The sequence below is a fragment of the Nothoprocta perdicaria genome, unplaced genomic scaffold (assembly GCF_003342845.1).
Source record: "Nothoprocta perdicaria isolate Ctin4 unplaced genomic scaffold, notPer1 scaffold_44, whole genome shotgun sequence".
In the NCBI taxonomy this organism is placed as follows: Eukaryota; Metazoa; Chordata; class Aves; order Tinamiformes; family Tinamidae; genus Nothoprocta; species Nothoprocta perdicaria.
Window position 1 is genome coordinate 402,206 of NW_020455688.1, and position 20,896 is coordinate 423,101.

General features: G+C 38.1%; 1 protein-coding gene across 1 annotated transcript in view; it reads right to left on the reverse strand.

The window, feature by feature from the left end:
• Positions 1-20,415, reverse strand: part of TBC1D22A (TBC1 domain family member 22A) — a 148,855-nt gene extending 128,440 nt beyond the window's left edge. The window contains exons 1-4 of the mRNA XM_026046430.1: positions 20,354-20,415; positions 19,054-19,110; positions 16,758-17,098; positions 16,078-16,257 (exon numbers count right to left, since the gene is read on the reverse strand). Of these exons, the coding sequence (XP_025902215.1) occupies positions 16,078-16,257; positions 16,758-17,098; positions 19,054-19,110; positions 20,354-20,415 (640 nt within the window). The remainder of the gene's footprint in view (positions 1-16,077; positions 16,258-16,757; positions 17,099-19,053; positions 19,111-20,353) is intronic.
• Between the last annotated feature and the right edge of the window lie 481 nt (positions 20,416-20,896).

The window sequence follows — 20,896 nt, forward strand, 5'->3', positions numbered from 1 at the left end:
TTTTTTTGTTCATGTTTGTGTATTTTGGACACAAATCTGTGGGCACTTTGCTTGTTTTTTTTATCTCTTTGGATATTACATTTACAATATACAACATGGACAAATTAAGAGCTGAAAGAAAGCAAAAGCTACCTTCCAAACTACTTAGAGCCTATCCGTCATGTGAGAAAAATAAGATAAATATACTATACTGCTTTTAACATAACTATATTCACTGCAACTGATTACTTTTTAATTTCTTATCTATATGCCACTATGCAACATGTCACTTATGTAGAGCATGAATTGCTTACATAAAAATTTAATGCCAGTACTTCCCTCCCATCCTTTTTAACTGTCCTGCTCTTGAACCTGCAGGTATATACACAGCAGCAAGCAGAAAGAAATCAGAGCTCGTTTTACCTCTATCAGCTCCAGAACCAAAATTGCCAGGGAGCTTCAATCAGAGAAACCCAAACTTGGCAGCTCAGAGGCATTTTATGTTCAAAGACCTAGACGGCTGTTGAGTGCCTTGGCAAGGCTCTCAGAAGTCAAAGTCAAATTAGACTATTTTCTGTGAGCAACTACAATCATCAAAATGCTGACAGGGCTCCTAAAAATGAGGTCTGGAGAGCAAACTGTAGAAAAATTTCACACTGACTTTATATTTTTCTTATTTTTTGAATGTTTTTTTACTTCCATAATAGCACCACACAAGAAAATTTTATCTTGAAGTTTTTGTTGAAAGAATGCCTTCCATATTTCCCAAACTTCTAAGATATTTTTATAACTATATTTGCATTCAGGACACCAACATCAGGAAAGGCAGCTGTAGAAGACATTGGAGTTTAAGCAAAATATATGAAAATTTAAGAAACCTCATTATCCTCCAAAAAACAAGGTTACAAGGTTTATGGTGCTTCTGTACAAAAAATATGCCTGGGTGGAGGAAGCACACAAGTGTCCTCATATACACAGTTCCAAGGAATCTGCTTTTGCCTAAGTAGGCAACTTCCTTCCTCAAGTATTTTATGTGAATTGGAAGAACATGGCATGGGCAAAAGAGCAATTAGAGTAGCAAAAGATACTCTAAGAACTGGTGTGAACCGACACATTAAAGAAACAGTGAAAGCAGAACTTGTACAGACTATAAACACTATGACAGGATGAACTTGAAATTGAACTGCTTATCACACATTTGCACAACTTCACCATCAGCGTGCTATCACTAAAAACATGAGAGATTCAACAGGAAAGAGGCAAAATAAGCAAAGGAATTTCACCGATACTGAATAAAAAACGGCATCTGAATTTCACTAATGCTAAATAGGGAACAGTATCCAGAGCTGTCTGTTCAAGATCAAAATTTAGGTTTGGGCACAGGGGCATATTGACAGTAAAGCCAGGGAGACTGGTTTGTAATATACTGAGGAGTGAAAAGCATTTCTAAAATCAAAGCACTAAGGAATGTCTGAAACAGTAAAAAAAAAAAAAAAAAAAAAAAGCATGATTACTTAGAGTGAACTTGCTCTTGAGAATTTGTTTTTTGCTGGCGAGGAGTTTGTATTTCAGGACTTTGTGGAGGTTATGAAGGTGGTGGTCAGCAGAATAAAGTTCAGGAAAACACCATAAGCGAGACATTTTAAAGTGGTATTAAGACATTAGCTTTACCACCACCAGGGTCCTGCTATTTGGCCTAAAACGGAAACTTTACTTAAAAAAAAAAAAATGAATAAATAAAACTCAAATCTAACTAAAAATCTATCAAATCAAATTTTTGTAAAGAAAAAAAAGCAAAAAAATAAAAAAGCAAGTTTACTGTCAGAATAAATTATGAAGTCAGTGACAAATCATCCAGAATAAAGATTATTCTTAAGTAGTTCACTCAGTACTGAATATAGTCACCAGACAAACAAATCTGAATATAGCTTGTTCTAGTAAAACTTTCCAACACTCTGATGCCCTGGACTTCCCTTCTGTGTGCAGGAGGCAGCAAGGATGGTTTTGACATCAAAGAGTGTAGATCAAAGGAACCCTTCACCTCTCGGCTAAAACTAAACACCTATTTGCAGGGGTCAATGAACTAAGATTTCTTGACATTAAAAAGAAATAATATTGACTTAAGGCAATTTTACATTTTTGATGATATTCTGCACTTGATAGATTTCCTTTAATTGGGGATAGTCTGAATTGCTGTGCAGTTCCAAATAAGATGCACATCCCACAAAGCTGGGTTTCAAAGGCTTGCTCTTTGTAAAAGAAAACTTAAGCACAGGAGAGTAAAAGAATATAACTCAAGAACAAAGTGTTACAGAAATGGTTTTCAAGGAATCATCCCCAACTGATTTTTATTGTAGAATAAATAAGTCTGAACTTCAAAAACAAATCTATTTACATACAGCTTCAAAATAAGTAATTTAAAGCACTGCTTATTTCCTTCTCAAGCGGAAAAAAAGGTAAGAATTGAGATAGAAAAAACAGAATACACAAAACATTAGGTGAAGAGGAAGCAGACTATTCATTCACCTTTGACTTCACACTCACTATTCTGCTGCAAGTAAACAAAATTTAATGAAGTGTCTTCCATTTACATTTGCTCCCTTCCTCTGAGGAAGGGCATCTGATTTGCAGTCAATTTTTAAAGGAACGCATCAAAAAGGTGTAATTACACCTTCAGTTTTTCAATATCATTGACATTACAGCCAATATTTTATGGGATTTAATTGAGAAAAGGTTGTTGATAGGTGATGTTATACAGATCCTTTGTTTTCCTTGATATCTAAAGCAGCAGGAATTTGCAAATTTTGTCTGTTCTCAGAAATATGAAAAAAATGCACAAAAACTCCCAGCCTCCAGCCATTCATCATTCAGTCAGAAGTATCACTTTTGTGTTAAACAGTTCTCCATAGGTTTTACCTCACATACCTCACCCTTTGAATCCATATAAACTTTTAGCAGCCATTATATCCTGTGAAAAAGGAACTACATAATAAATATTGAATACCGTGTGAAGAAAATCTTTTGAACTCAGTCATATTACCTTTATATTTCTGCTTCTTGCCTTGGAAGAAAGACTGAAAAAATGCCCAAATCTTTCTGCAAATCACGCACTATTTGTAAGTCCATTTGTGAGTTTGTTCCCTCCTTGCTGTGCTGGCCTATACAGCCAGTCTTGTACAGAAGTTATTACAGAATCACAGAATATTCAAGGTTGGAAGGGACCTCTAGAGATCATCTAGTCCAACCTTCCAGCTCAAGCAGGCACACCTAGAGCATGTTCCACATCATCATCTTTTTCTAACCCTATTTTTCTCTACAGTCTTTCCGAAATAGGGGTGAGAATTGTCCACAATATTCAAGATGAAGGTTGATCAATGACTTGGAGCAGCACAGCAATGAATACAGTTTTGTGCTGCCTTTTCCCCGCCCTTGTAATTCCTAGCTGAATCCTAGATGAACGTAGTCCTACTAATTTCATTTCTTGTCCCCAGGCTTTACAACATAAAACTTGCACTTGATACACATCCTCTGACCAGTTCTCCATAACACAGGATTCTGGGCCCCTCACATTCTTTCATACTGAACTACTGAGCACAAATTTTAAAAAGTTTGTCTCCCATAGCCTTGTCTTCTTAAATGCTCTTTTTATATTTGCACTGTATGTAAAAGCACTCCTGATCCTTGGAGATCAGTAACCACTCCTGATAATTGAAGAAAAAGAATTATTCTAGTTTTTATGTCTTTTGTAAACTCTCTCTCAAACGCTCTCTCTAAATAAACAAATAATCCCACAGAACTTTACCTCTTTTCAAGATGTCTTCTTGCCTTTAACACCTCCCTTACTTTATTTTCACGTCATGTAAGAGTCTTTTGATTTTCTCAAGGCTTTTGTTTGTGTTTTGTTTTTATAAGTGATATTGTATCTGCTTTCAGCACGGAAACAGTTGGACAGGCAGATGATTGCATATTGGAGAGTTAAGTCACACACCGTCACTAGCACCAAGTACCTGATAATTACAGTTTTTTCCACAGACATTGACTGCTGCCCTATATCCTCCATAACTTCAGAAACTCAGACTACGCTGAAAATCATATAAAATTTGGTCTTAATTTTCCACTACAGTGAGTTCAACAAGCATTTGCCAGTGACAAATAGCGCGAGGTACAACTGGAAGAGGCCAGTAATTTCCATCAGGCGTAGCAGCAAGTCTTCATGACTCCTATCCCCAAGGCACATAGCTCGAGCTTTACACAGGGCAACTGCTGGCGCAGCCCTGCACGCCACGCTCTGCTGCTGCGACTCCACTAAATCAGCTGCCAAGAACCCTGCCCTTCCCTTGCAAGGGAAGGGCCTTTTGCCATCCCTTGAAGGATGGCAAAGCAGGAGTGTGGAGTGTTCCAGGCTGTCCCAGGGCTATAACACACACTGAAAGTGGGACATGATAAGCATGAGGGACATGAGAGGCAAGAAGAAACGAAGCACGTGCGTAGAGCACATTTAAAATGTGCATGTAAATCTTCCAGTAAAGCAAGGCTCTAACAACAGTAGCAAAATACATGCATTACATCTATATCTTACTTGAAATACGCACATAACTTCTACAGCAAGCATAACAATGCTTTTCAGATGGGATTTATTCTTAATGCTAGGTCACTTAGTAATATCAAACGATAACAAAGGCATATTAGGAGGAAACAAATAATGATAATAAAGTCAGCCTTCAGTTTGTGATATGGCTTTTGAACAGCTCGAGTGCTCCTGCAGTCAGCTGTACATCGTACACAAGCCGTGGCAGCCCCATGGGAGCTGCCGGTTAATCCGAGTCCTCACAGTGAGGAAAAATAGGTTCCAGCAACCCAGCTAACGCTCTCTGGTCACCCTGGGTCTCAGCTCCTTTGCTTGAGATAGTGCAGCCTGTTATGCTGCCCCTGCAAACTGCTCCCAAGGCGCTCCAAGATGTGTGGCACTTCTACATGGAGACACTGATGTGAAGACTTGCTACTCTGATGCAAGATCAAACCTGCCTTGCTGAAAAAAATGCATCGTCTTACTAGTTATTTCCATTCAACTTCTCTTTTACTCCTCAAAACATTTATCTAGAGCTAGAGATTGCTAGAATGCAGTAGACCAGGCACCACAGAAACATGCCATAAATGGCACATGGCAAGGGAAAAAATGCCTCACAGAAAAGGGGCAAAAGTCCATTCTTAAAATTTCTAAAACAGTAGCTTGTCTTGTACCAGCACACTAACACAAACACAACTTTTAGCACAAAATACAACTGAGCAGTGATGCTGTAGCTAAAAGATCAGCCTCACTTTGCTTTTTCTAAGTCCTTTAATATCATAAGCATCACCTAAACAGCAATGTATTCAGAGCCTTCTACCAACTCGGTCTCTGGTTTTCCTCAATAAGCTGCATTTTCTACTAACTCATCTTAAACAAGGCAATCTGTAGATCTCACACAATGGAAAGTATTTAGATTCAAAAGAATCTGGGAGAACTGCCTGTGGAGATGATTAGATTCACCTGGATTCTTGTTAGGCTTTTTGTGTGTGGTAGTTTAAATATCTACTTCACACCGAACTTCAATGGAACTATTGAGATACTTTCTAAAACTCTTAAAACGCAACGTGGTATCAGAAACAAAAGCATCGCTACCAATAAGCAGACTGCTTAGATATACAGATTGAAAATGAAATGCTCTTTTTTTTGTGCCATTCCTTTGATTTTTAAGAAACGTTTAGTACTCACATCACTGTTAACACCACTGTAAGAAAAGGGGCGAAAAAGCAGAATTTCTCTAACATTCAAATGAATAGCTTGAAAGATTACCTGGCATGCCGGTGAATCTACACTTCATCCCCCCTGGATTTCATACGAAAGACCTCAAGATAATTTTTCTCATAAAACAAGCTAAAACTTTCAAATACAGCAAGAGAGTTAACCAAAAGCTCTTAAGCAGCCAAGTCATCCAACAGTCCTACCTGTCACTCTGGAGGTTGAGGAAGCTAAAAGGGTTTCTCCCGCTCTCAAAGAAAATTCTCCGTGAATTACCATGCTAGCAACAATAGCTGCCGTCTGATCCCACAAATTTCAGTTTTAGATCACTTTCTAAGAGCTACGAAAATAGAATTCAAGAGTTCTTCTCCTGAAATGTTTTCACTTTTCCTATTTTTCCCTTCACTTAATCAGTTTGGAGACACTCTGACACTCTGTTATTTAACCAGCTTGCCATCGAGCCATCCCAGGTGCACAAGAACTGACACAGATCACAGAGGGAAGCCGCAGGAAAGATCCTTAGACATAAGACAGCTATAAATAAAGCCTCGGAGGACACTCAGTACTGTGTATTTTGCATTCTGTGAGCAGGAGCTCAGGCAAAACGTTATCAGGTCTGAACTGCAAAATGCACTTTGGCAAAGGCCCACTAACAAAACAGTCCCTACTGGGGCCCTACTGGAAAGACTGGAAATGAAGACAAATACAGAACAAAGTAACCCTATTTCCACTGCACAGGAGACAAATAGCCTCCAATCACACAGCACATGCATTATTTTCTAACTGCTTAGGATGTGGCAATACAGAAGTACCAATGTGAAGATGGCAACTGGAACCTGCCGTCATGCAATCGTTTTTGGTCTATAGACATGTACCTCATAATTGCCAATCCTTTAAATCAAAGCAATAAAACAAGCCCATCCTTTACCAAATACTTGCACTTACATTCATAGCTTGTCCTCAATTTAATACCTAATTAAGCATTAAACCTATTTGTCATTAGTTGAGCTGTTACATTTTCCCTAGCCAAGGAATAATTTCAATTTATTGTCATTACACTAAGTCGTCTCCTTTGTAGATTTCCCAAGGAATCAGCTGTCCTAGTTATGAGCTGGAGAACATGCCACCCAGCACAGATTGCTGCAGACGAGTTAATGCCGCCTGGAAACCAGGCACACGTTTTCAATTACAATTTTACTATTGCTTCAATATAATTCGTATTTTCTCAAAACTGCAGAACAATAAAGTATCCTATTATAAATTATTTGAAATTAAAAAGTCATAACATATTATAAACAGATCTTATTACTTGCCAAAATAAGAAGTTCAAAATTAAGTTCATCCTATTGGTTCAGTTCTGAAATAAGCCAGATCTTAGAGCAGTAGCTTTAAAACTGCCTCTAAACCCTACCTCTGACTGACAGGATATTTTCAGAAGTAACACTTCAAAACCCAGTTACTATACTTTCTTTAAGTTGTCGTGTTTTTATACAATTTTAGGATCAGGAGGTATCAAAATAGTCACCTCCCTCTGTAAATTTTAGGTCAAACAATCTCTATTTGCCAGTACTAACCAGTTGTTACTTCTCCTTAGGGAAAAAAAGTATTTAATTTTTGCAGAAAGCAGTGATGGGTTAGTATGTCTAACTCTGAAGGGATAATGTGGTATGCAATTTCCGCATATTGAGATAATTCATTTAATTTGGGAAGGAAAATCATTTGGCTTACTACAATACACTGAGTTACATCTTTCTTCTCTCTGTAGAAGAAAACACTTAAAGCAATTACTCTAAAAGAAATCTGAAAATGCTATGCTTTAATTGCAATGGATGTAAAGATTCATTACATTCTATAAATGTTTCACAAAGCATTCTGCAAAGGAAACGTATCATTAATTTACCAGCTTTCTAATCCCAAGAGCTGTTACTCATTATACCTAAACCACACCGGGAGAAACCACCAAGTCTACAAGTATTTTTCTTGGAGCTACAGGCTCATCATTCTATCAGTCACAAATAAAGTATAAAATTATTATGCTAAAAACACTAAAGGAGTTCAAAATTTCTCAGTATGCATTACTCATTTTTGATACAGCTGTTATTTCATTGAGATTACTGTAAATCACCATGCGCAGTGATGGCCTGCATGAACAACTACACGATAGATCAGATAAACCAGATTTACATGTTTTGTATTTCTATAAGATAAAATCCTCATATAATTTAACTACAAGAAGATGGAAAAACTCTTCCAAGAGCACAGATTCACAGAACTGCAGCTCCCCCAACAGCTTCTTATAATGCAGGCAGTACATATAGAAAAGAGCTTTAATAAGAGGCTTGTTATTACTATGGCAACCGCAGCAACTGGTTTCCAAAATGAATAATAGCACTGTTAGGTGCTCCATTAATTTTTTTTTTTCAAGCAAACACTGCCCTTAATCTTCTCAATGGAACAAAGAGTTATTCTGAATGCACGGAGAAAGCAGAAAATAAAGTCCAATACAGTGCTGTAAATACAGGGTAAGACCCTTTTCAGGACCTTCTTTAGGAAGGAACAGGCAAGTGGGCCTGGTCTGCTCTGTCACAGAGCAACCAGAGAAGCAGCAGTAGATAGGGGTGGTATTAGAAGGTAAGAAATAGCACGTGAAGAGAAGATTGGGAAAATAAAATCAAAAGTAAGATTAATAAAACCACTAGGAGAATTGCAACAAGTAAGGATAGCAATGTTAGTTATCAAAATAGCTAATAGGACAATTTTTATGGCAGAAAAAAATATTAAAAAAAAATTCATTTCTCTATCTCTCCACCCAAGGCCAAGAACTTCTTCATCTGTTTAGCACAAAGCCCCATATTTTGTTCTCTACTAAGGAACCATGATAAAGTTTTTTGGGTTTTTTTTTTTTTTTGGATGAACAGACAGGTAATACAGCTAAATCTGGATCGGTATATGTCATCCTCTTTTGCTTCAGTCCTTGTTTTATTACAAAATGCAACATATAGATTTAGAACAGATAACTAGTATAAAGTTATTTATTATCTTATTAAAGCTACCATGAAAATAATCTTATAGATTAAACAATCAGATTTAAGAAACATTATTGCAATATCTACATTCAAAAATACAATCTAACTGCTACTATTTTTCAAAACATAGCATAGTTATATTTTGGTAATTTTTTAATCTTGAAATATTCCTTCAGGTAACTCAGTATGTCTAGCAAGTTATCCAATATCCTATTCAAAATCATTTTTGACATTCATGTGGAATGGCAACATGAAACAGGCTTTGTGGGTTTTTTTTAATATTCTTCCTTGACTTTTATACAACTAAGATTTATCATTTTACTAGATGAAGGGAACATACCATTATTGCTGGATTTATTTCTCATTAAATTATTTTTTGACTGTCATAGCAAAATTATAGTAGAAGAAAGGCGTAAATAAAATAGCCGAGATTTATAAATAGATGCCTGGATACACAACCAAGCGATAAAATTCAAGAAGTTTTTTATTCACAAGAGCTAGCTCTGGAGAACTTCTACTAAAAACAAAATCTAGGAAAATAAACAAAAAACGCTAAGTAACCTTATTTCTCATATAACAAACACTGATATTCTTCCTTTCTATAAAATCTCTCAATATTTTCTGCTATCTAAGAGGAAAGCTGTTAGTAAACTCCATAGAAGTACAGAATACAGAGAATCCAAATTAGGCAAAGAATTTCTCACGGAATCTTCCTAGCAAGCTGCAATCACCCTCTTGGATCACCACCTCCATATGAATTCCAAGCTAGGCTTGTAAAAGTCAAATTAATAAATAAGTAAAATAAACACTGTAAATAAAAAGTCTAACCAAAAAAAAAAGTAAATAAATAATAAATTCCAAATTGCAAGAAAATGTAAGAAAAGGGAGATTTTAATTATCAAGACAAAGAGGCAAACAACCAACTGTAATTTGCTGAGACAATACAGTCTACTTTCCATTTTGTTTTAATGGCTTTCCTATAAACTATTTACCTCTTAGAAAAGAAGTTAAAAACAAAGAGATACAGAAACTGTCTAGATAAGTGGTACTACATTCTGTCATGAATTCTACTTTTAATTAAAGCAAGACTATGAGACCAAAGACAACAGTCTTGCGACAATCAAATATATTTTGAGTAGGTATGAATGGGAGTCCTGGGCTATGAGCTAAAAAGGCTTTTAGCTTTTCGAGCTAAATCAGCATGGCCCCAAAATGGCATCTATTCATCACCGCAACATTGGCAACACACACAGACACGACCAAATTAAGGCGCATAGAAAGGAGCAACAGGGAGTACAAGACACTCAACTGCCACTCGGTTAACACGGCCAAGTCAGCACATTTGGTAAAAGAAATAGAAGAAAAACTGAGAAGTTTGGGGGGTTGTTTTATTTTATTTCATTTGTTTATTTAAAGTTAAGGACTCTTGCTCTTTCCACAGCAAAGGAAAAGGGATCAATAATAGTCAAAATGAAATGGTCGGTAACAAGCCATGACAATCTGACAAGCTCATCAGAATGGGAACATAACGTCTTACTCTGTCAATACATACCATGTAATACAATGATGATTATGACAACTCAACAAATATCTTGACAAAAGAGAAAGATATTTTAAGAGAATAACTATATAGAAATGCCCATTCAATAATTATTTCAATATAATATTATCCAATTACAACAAAGAAAAAAATGTGATTAATATCTATAAAGAGATATATCCCTCCAAAGCCACAATGAGAATAAACTGAGATTATGGTTTAAATCTACAAGTTAGGAGACCAAGCTGTGGGAAATAGGAAGACAAAATACTAATCCTGCAAAAAGTAATCAACATAAGAAAGTGTTTAAGGATATTTAACATGAATTTCTTTTGAAGGATGTTTTAATTAGAAAAAGAAGAAAGATGGTCTAAAGTCTACTGATAAACTACTGACTTTTATTAGTGTTGAGCATCAAGACTGCACATGCAAGCATGTTTTGCAGATAAACTGACTAGAACAGGAATCAGAGGATATAACTCTGCGTGATAACAGTCTGAAAAGATAGATATGATTAGTGACCTGTCACAAGCAGCAGTGCTAGGACACATTTTGTTCACTTTGCACTATATATCAAAAAAAATGGGGGAAGAAGATGCACTAAGGTGATCGACTACAGATGATTCAAAACTGCAGGGGACAATAAAATGCTAAATGACATGGAAGGACCAAGAACAGAGAAAGATAAATGGCCATGCAGTTCAGCACAGGAAAATTAAAGGTAATACGACTGGGAACAAAATTAATCAAACTCATTTCAATTAATATATTTTACAAAGTTACTGAATCTTTTCAATAACATCAGTTTGATGAAAAGTTAAAGGGCATAACAGATAACTCTCATCAATTTTGACCCATAAAAGAAAGGAATAATTGCTGTGTTCAACCAGGTTTAATATAGATCTTAGAACATGTAAACAATTGTAAGCACCCAAAAAGATGGAATATCTACTTTTCAAATGGCTTCAATAATAGAGATGACCACTGTAATGGAAACAAGACTCATCTGCTAGTTTTCCTCCTACCTAAAGAGCCGTTCATATTCTTCTACTATAGTAAAAGGAGGCAACTGGCTACTGTTATAGACTAACCTGAGATTAGACCCTTTGACAAAATTCCCGTGAAGTTAAGGCATTAATTCTTATTATTAGATTAATCAAAGATTCAGCTATTCTTTATATGTTACGTAAGTCTTCACACTGGTAGCTGCTACAACAAAAAATGACTGGCTGGAAGAAAGGGCACCACAGTCAGAGGTACATGGTGCTCTCTGCAAACAGTTGTTTTCAGTTCACCAGTTTGGTTTGAGTTAGTAAAAAAGCATATACGGCTTGACAATGGGCAGAGAGAACTTTCTATGGTGAATATAGGATACAGTAATATTAGTACCTTTTACAACTATCAAATTTACCATTTTCACGGGTGCATTTATAGCACTATTTTATCAAGGTAGTATGCCAAAAATGCTATATGTTTTAGACTGGAATACACTGTGAAAAGTCATTTTGAGATTTAAATAACAGAATATCTTAAAAGACATGTTGCAAATACCACTCTCTAAACCCTAGTGCAAGACTGCTAGTGCAAGATAGATGTCCAACAAATTTTATAGAACCAAACCTAAATTGGAATGAAGACAGGCACAGTCCCTCTTCTATACGTAAACAGTAGCCAGCTGAACAAAGGAATTAGAGAAAGTTTCTCCCAAAAATAGCTTCCCAAAGCTCTTCTGTTAAAGTCTTATTCCTCCTTTTAGAGGAATCTTGCAAAAAATCCTGGCAACCAAACAAAGAAGAGCCCATCCTCTGGTCAGCAGTTCCTGGAGCCCAAGGCCTGAGCACTGCTGTACATCTGCATGGAAGTCCCTGCAAGGCAAGGAGAAGCCCAAGGAAGCCCAAGAAGCCCAAGTGTCCACGCTACGCAGGCCCTGAGCCTGCTCGGGAGTTGTCCACCAGCCACCACCGTCCTGCTGTCTCCAGATGGATCCTTCTTCCAGAATCTGCATCCATTGCACTTCAGCGCGGCCTGCTCGACATGGGCTTGGCCCAAATCCTTCTCTAACTAACACTGCTTCTTACATCAGGTCCTTTCTACCAGGGCATATGTTCTGCTACAACAAGATTCAACTCGCACTGCAAATTTCTTTTCCTAATTCTAATTTTATGAGATTATCTTCCCATTCTTCATATCATACTAATATCAGGTGGTTTATTGGTAGGATTTTTGAATATCTCTCTCCTGTGGCATGAAACATATCTGGAAGTATCATTTCTATAGAAACTGGAGGTTTTCTTCCCTACTTTGAATGTTTTTTTCATATAGCAAGCTCCTTTTTATGCTCGATTTACATTGCCCTTTCCCATTTACACGAGGTAATAACCACACAGCAACAGAGAAATACAAAGTGCTAACAGGAAATAAGATGTATTATTTGCATCCACTTAGCATGCAAACAACAAGATGCCTGCGGGACAGAGTCGAAAAGTGGATTAGGAGGAATCAAAACAACTACAAAGGCAATTAGAAATTACAAGAGTGAGTTTATTAGTTCAACTGTACAAAATATATATTAAAAAATCAGTCACGGGCACTTTAGAGTCACAAACATAGGCACTTTATTCACAGGCAAGAGTTAAGTAAACAAATTAATTTTTTTAATTTCTAAGAGATGTATTCAAATGAGCACAGGGGAAGATACATCAGTTGCTAACAGTTCTTGGCTTTTTTCTTCCTTTTCTAGTTCATATTCTTTCTTTCTCCTCATCTCTAAGCGTGTCCCACTCTCCTACCTATTTGTGTACGTAAGCACCTACTGGATAAAACTACATACAGAAGCATGGAGAAGGGCACTGTTACTGCACACTTAACCTAGTAACTACCAGAGGATTCGAATCCTGACTACAGTCTATTTTTGGTACATTATTTCATTCACTGTGAAATTGTTGGGGTTGATGGAATTTACTTTTTTTCTACAACTTCACCATATCCAACCTACAGACCAAAGCCAGACTCAAAAATCTGCTGCAGACATTCAAGTCTATCCACAAACTGCACTTCTCAGTTTATGTGCATAGTCCATGTTTTTGAGAAGTCCTAAGTTTTCTGATGAAAGAGAACACGCTCTTTCACCCTCTCTAGCTAACATAAAAGGCAAACATTGCATTTTACAACATATTGGCTGGCGGTTAAAGTGCTACTGGAAGGATTTCAAGGTCAGCTGTACTAGCCTGCGTTCTTAGTCTACGCTGATTTTCCCCAATTTGATAAGAGAAAAGCCTCAAGTTAAAAATGTGCATGTCATTCTTTCAGTTCCACAGCTTATTAACTGCTTTTTTTTGTATTGCTCTGGAGGGACCTGGCATAAAGTCTCTTTCAACAATACAGAAATTTATCTCAAGAAAACAAAGTAAGCAGGAATGCTCTGATGCTGTTACTGCTACTATCTGGCAAGCACAGTCAACATGACTACGTAAGATCCAGAAATGAATAGAAATTTTGGCTTCGAGCTGACTGCCCGCTGATTCTGACCATTGTGACAAACAGAACCCAACAGTCTGTGGATGCATCACAAAACAGAGCGCCCCACACAGCTGAGCACCACACACACACACAGAGCCACAGCTGCCTCTTACCTTCCCACTAACCCCAGATCTTGTCTTGGAGCCTCATATCTAGCTCCACCTTAACTCATTTTTGGCATTTTCAGAACAAGAAATTATCATTTCTCAGACTGCTAATATTGTATAAAGGGTTTTTCAGTTTAAAAAGATCATCTTTATTGTAGCATGGAGCTAAAAAAAATCTCCCTCAAAAAATTAATACACAAAAATGAGGGCACACCAGATTTTGATGAACTGCACACATGGTCACATGCATATGTATATATGTATATAACTATATATACATACACACAGGTGCATATGAATGTCTGTCTGTGTGTGCAAATATGCCCATAAACACACATTCACACCTCTATCTCACCTTCACCCACACATAAATATATCACCCATGCACAACCATCAAGTATAGCTCTATGACGATCATAGAGAATTTGTGTGTAGTAAATAGCTTATTTTAAGCTAAGAAAGATCATATAAAATATGACTATATATCATTACATCCTTGTTGGGAAAAGCTATTAGAAATATCCTAGCTGCAGCCAAAAGCCAAAGCACGTGCATCAAAAATTTAAAAATGGACTTAAGATTATAATTCACAGGAAGCATCAAACCCTGCACTAATTTAAGATTGGATAGCAAGAGAATCACTGAGGAGTTATAGGAAAGGCATTATTTTGTGGCAAGCACTTCAACAAGAAGTTGGAGTCCTAAGAACAGTGCAAATTTTCCTTTTCTCCATTCCAAAACATTATACTTTTATCTTTAAATTTTACTGGGTGGTAAAGTATTTCTATCTAAGAAGGTAGTAAAAGTCAAATGGACAGATTTAAACTTATTGTAGCTCTGAACCTCTGTAACTAAACTTCTACCACAACAACAGCCTGTTCAAAAAATAAATTAAAATAAAAAAACTAACTTTAATTTGTATTTTAACATCACCTGATAATATTTGTCAGATCACAAAGCAAAGGTGATTTTTTTTTACAATTAAGCCTATACAAAACATGTAATTTTTAAACACCTCATGTTTTATCCAGAGTTCTGCTTTATCAGAATGTCCTCTAATTCACACTAAACCTGGTATAGTTATATATAAGTAGTGTTTCCAAAGAAAACACACAAAAACAAACAAACAAAACACAACTGCTATCATTGCATTGAAGAAGGCCCATGACAACTGCCAGAGAGAAGTGTCAATCACTTCAAGAACTACAAACATTCAGCAGTTTCTACTTCTTACCACAAGCATTTCCTGTAGATATCTTCCAGAATGGTATAATTAATAAATAAGATGGCTCTGAATTACTTTGACATAAATTTCTACTTCTAAGTGAGAAAACAACTTATCCAAATACCGTGTGCTGTTCCTAGGCTCTCCAGATTCTCACTTGGGCTGCAAGACCACTTGATTCTGTGATAGCCTCTCAGAACAAGTAGCTGCACCTTAAGCACTGAGAGCTGAGAGCAGTCAAACCCTGCAGTGCTCATTTTTCACACTCCAGGAGCCATTTTTAATCAAAGAATTATCAGATCAGCACTAATTTATATTTAGCTTTCAGAAGTTAAAACATACGTACAAAAGAACAGTTTGTTATCTGACAATAAAGTTTTCACACAAACACCCTGTCAGCATTCACAGATTACATCTAACTACTGTAACAGCTCAGGAACGTGAAGACTGCTCACTGCGCAGACAGGTAGCAATATTTCAATGCCAACTCATTTTTGCATTCAATTTTAAGCATAAAACTCACTCTTATACAGCACACTGTCCCATTATCAGACAATAACACTAAATTCAGCTAGTTCTGCTTTGTTTTTTTTCTCCAGAGGTTAGATCAGTAGAAAGAAATAATGTGAGAAGTGACAGAACATGTAATGTCTAGGTCAAACAAAGCATTCATTAATAAGATGCATATTGCATTAAAATATGCAAATTGCATCCTGCAAGCATAAATAAAGCAATCAGGCATATTTTGCCCTTCTTTTACAAAGTAAATTCTACATGTTGAAGGAACTATATTTTAACTAAACCGTTAGGCAAAACAGCATGTCAAATAACAATGTTTGAAAGAGACAACATATTTATTGGGACTGAATTCAAACCTTAGATGATTCATAGATACTCACCAAGATTTGTGTTAGGGCCAGCCAGTAGCTGCTTAAATTTGTCTAATCGAGATGCTTCTCTTTCTGTTAATGCAGAAGTAACTGAGGTGCTATGATCTGCTATTCCGCTCACCAAGGGAGGAGTGGAAGTTTGTGGAAGGGACTGTGATCTCTGCATGGAAGAATTTTCACTGGCATTATCTGAAGGGAAAAAGCAGCACAGGTGAGCCTCAGGCAGGAAGGAGGTTACTAATAACTTGAGTTTATTCTGATTCAGTGAATTTACATATATTTTGGAGAAGAAAAATATCTTTAGTATAGCTCAAGTTTTGAGCAACACGTGTCTTCAACTAAGATTGGCAATAGTTGTTTGACAAGCACAGTCAGTTTCCCACAACTGTACAAATATTTTAAAACTACTGTTAATTGCATAGATTTTGATTAAAATACATTCAATAGTTCAACTTAATCTGCAAGCTAAAGATGTGGTAAAAATGGATTTTTTTTTTCTCATTTCCATTCAGCATTTCTCACAGAGATAATTTAAAGTTTGGTATGACATGCATCATTTCCCTCAAATTAATAAAAGAAGAAAATATTGATGGTAAAATTAAGACAAGGTTAGGAATGTGTTAATTCCCTAAAGGGAAAGTATAACTCCCTAATTTGATTTTAAACATCTCTTTCACTTTTTAACATACCTGGTGAACTTGATGTATGGCCTTCACTGACTGATTTAACAAGCCGGTTATCACCATATGCAACTGAAGACAGTTCCAAAGATTCTATTTGTTTTGTTTCATGCAGTTGTTCCTCCTGCAATTTATGCTGTTCTTGTAATTTGCTGTGATTCTCAATTACTTTGTGAGCTGTTTCCATGACCACTTCAGTATTTAAGTTTTCAGCAGCTATTGCTAAGAGTTCATCATCATCATCCCCAAGATCCCAAGCATCACTTGTGTTACTTTCAAATTCTTGGAAGGTGCTGACTTTCTTTAGTTTCACTGGAGTGGTAGGTGGTTTTGAGCCTGTTTTTATCAAGCTGTTCAAAAAGAAAGAAAGAACAAACTGGTAGTGGAGTAAGAGACATATGAGAATAGGCTAAATAAACAGAAATATCTTGGTTTGACATTCTGTAGGTACCAGCTACTCAGCTCTTTACATGAATACTGCTCCTGCTTCCAACCACAACAGCATATATTAGAAAATTTGAAAAAAAAATCAAATAAAAAGAATATTATGTGAATAATTTATAACATAAAAAGCACACATTTTTGGATTTTACTTCATGAACTCCTATAAAGGTTTCAGTCTTTCAGAGCAACTGGTAACAACACAGGAGCAGCAATCAAACCATTAAGCCTAGCCCCAAGTAATCATGTAATACAGTCGCTGTCAGGCATCAAGTTCCATTTCAAAAGTCATTTAATCTGTCAGTCCTCCCCACTCAGGCTTCCTAGCAAGAATCTGCTTCAGAACTTTATTCTTCTTATAACCAGAATATTTCCGCCAGTTACTAGGTTAAATGTGCTCTGACAGGCTCAGAACCCCGTGTCCCTGTAACAAGACATAGTGTGTGAACAGATGAACTGAGCATCCCTCCTTAGCTTGGCACTCGTTGCCTTTTACAGTAATAAAAATAAAAAGCTCTCACATCTCCTTTCAATCTTCAGCTAAATAAGGCATTCAGCTGAATCAGCTCCACTATAAATAAAATAAATAAATAACACAAACTGCCATTCACTCAGTCATCCTTTATGGTCAGCCCTTCTTTTCACCCACAATATTTTTCTGTTAAAAAAACACACCAGGCAACATCACTGGCAGATAGAGGCACCAGAAACAAAGTTTTTACAAGGTCCTGATACAAAGTTAGAAACGTTACTGTTGCATGTTCCAAGGACCTGCTTTCTCAAGAGGTCCTACAACATTCACCTCCTTCCCTGACTTGTTATTATCACACAAAACAGTAAGTTTTTCTCCTCTTCTGCCATCATTTCAAGCAATGAGGCTTCCGGTTTTGTTACTGAGTCTCTCAGTTTAATTGTACATTTGATATTTCCTGCAACTTTGCAAACTAGCTCCTGACAGACTCTAAAGGAAGTACCACATCCAAGCTATTATTTTTCCTTCTAACTTTGCTTTTCCTCATTGTCTTTATGAATTACCATTCATTCACCAGCTGTACAATTTTTTCGCCAAAATTCTTTCATCACTATTTTAACAGTAATGATGTTTTTAAAAGAGCTGTGCAATGTACCAAGTCAGAAACAACTTTATTCCTGACAAAGTCATAGCAAGCACTTTTCAAAAAGATAAAAAAGCAAAATTTTTAAAAAAGAGAAGCTGTCAGAATGCTGTAATTCATTTTGTTAGTTATCTCAGCAGTAAGGAGATTAAAATTATTCAGTTGCATTAATTTTATGTTTGCCATTTTCATGTGTGTTCTGATAACACCCATGAATCGAATAATCATAATTTGAGACAAGGCGCTTTCAAATTACTTCAAAATCTCTCCTATCCCCTACAATCTTCTCACTCACCAGCAAAATACATCATTTTGAGGCAAATGGGAGCATAATATAATGAAAATCACTTCAGGACTGCTTCTTAACAACTTTCTTTTAAAGACAGAAAAAGAAATAAGCAGCCCATCAACAAGGAGATGCATTCAGGAAAGCAGCTTACACCTGAAGTGTTAACTTCATCTGTTAAATTGAGATTAGCATGTACCATACAGTCATAATTTATAGGGCACTGCAAGCCGACAACAAACATTCACAATCTTTGTCAGGAAAAAGACTGAACAGCTTATTTGCTACTCTCAAGAAACAAGAATCAGGAAGTCAAAAACAAGAAGGTAGCACAGAGAAGTCAAGTTTCTGACAAAAACTGGGAAGATTAACAGTAGCTTTTTACACAACAGGGAAGAAAAGGAGGAGAGAAGCTAGAGGATAAACAAATTACCGTGGATATTTGAATATTACGATAACTTACCTTCCATGTAATAATGGATCAAAAGGTGGATGTTGAGCTCCATACACATGTTGGATACTAAGAGAAAAGAGAGAGAGTTATCACAAAAACAATTAAAACAAGAAAATAGTTAACTCCACAATAAGAACCTGTACTGTTCTTGAAAAGCACTTTGAAATGACTAAGCTGGTAACTACAGCTTCATTTACTACAATCTCAGTATTATAAAAATGCATATCACCATGTTGGAAACAAAACAATCTCTTCAACATAGAAGTTAACTTCCTTATAGGCTCCAGTTACAAACTATTTAAGACAAAAGAACATGGAGAAAAAAAAGATATTTAGTTTTATAATACAAAAAGAAATACCATGATAGAGTTAATTTGTATAAATTTCTCCTGTTGCAATATAACTTATGTGCAAGTCTATAAAGTCTACCAAAAGCTGTACTAAAAACAAACACAAGTAAATAAGCAGGATCTCACCGGTAATACAAAAGCGATCTCAAGACCCTAAACATAAACTGATCCAGTCTTCGTAAACTGAGATGGAATCAAACCACAAAAGTGCAGCCATAACAAATCTCAAGAGAGACCCAGGTTTGAATTTAAGACAGTTCCGAATTCACACAGAGGCGACCGAGGTCCATATCCCTTCGCCTGTGTGCGATCCCATACAAACCAAGGGGTCCATCCACTGCCATTCTTCCCACGGGACTGAAGGGCCTCCGCTGCCAAGTGCCTTTGGGCGCTTTTCACAGCTCATTGGCACCAACACGTCCTACTTCTTCAAGTCCCTAGTTATCCCCACCAGCTGGAAAGGCTTCCCTGGAAAGGCGCGCTGTGACGGGGCTGCCTTTGCCCACCGCAGGGTATGAACGGGGGAAGAGGCTCTTGCCGCTCCAGATTGAAGGGAATCCGCTCAAGGGCCATCGCTCTCCATTTGTCACTTGGAAGTTCCTCAGTCTTCTCCAGCTCTGCCTCACAGCACCGACATAAAGCGCACTTCCAAAGGGGCACACACACGGAAATCCGACTACATGGAGCAGACAGGGGCAGGACAGTGGAGCAGCGGCGGTTTTTGCTCTTCATTAACACAGCAGTTTCTGTTACTTTTCCGCTCCGGCCTGCGCTTGCTGTCCCGGCCGCTCCGCCACCCCCGCGCAGGACTTTGCGGAGCCTCCGCAGGGCCTCGCCCGGCAGCGCCCACAGAGCCCGTGACAGCCCCTGCACCCGCCGAGCCGCTGGCCGCGCAGCCGGCCGGGCCGGGCCGGGCCCCCCGCGCCCCGGAGCCCCGCGCACCGCGGGTCCCCGCTCACCTGCCCGGCACCTTCGCGCCGCTCCGCTTCCAGAACTGCTTCCTGCCCGCGTCGCTCGCCATGGCGGCCGTCACCTCATCCCCCCCACCCCGCCCGGCGGCGCGGTGCGGCCCGGCCCGCGGCCCCGGCGCTCACTCCCCGCCACTGCCGTACACCGCGACGGCACAGTGCGCCGCCATCTTGGGGCTGGGCAACAACCGCGTTGCTCATTCGCCCGGCGAGGCTGCCACGCGCCGCCAGCCAACCAGAAGTGCGAGTACTGCTGGGTGCGTCGCGCCCGCCCAATGGCGATTAGCAGCCGCCGCGGAGGGAGGCGGGGCGGGGCGGGGCCGAGCCGAGCCGAGGCCGAGCCGAGGCCGAGCCGAGCCGAGCCGAGCCGAGCCGAGCCTGCTCTAATGGCGGGGACCCATCCGGCACTCGCTGTAGGCGACTGTGTCCGAGCCTCGTTGCCCATCTTAGTGGCCTTAAAGTACCTTAAATACCAGGTCTTGGGCTGTATCCCTTCTTTCTGTTTATTTGATGTGGATGGAACAAGATGGAACA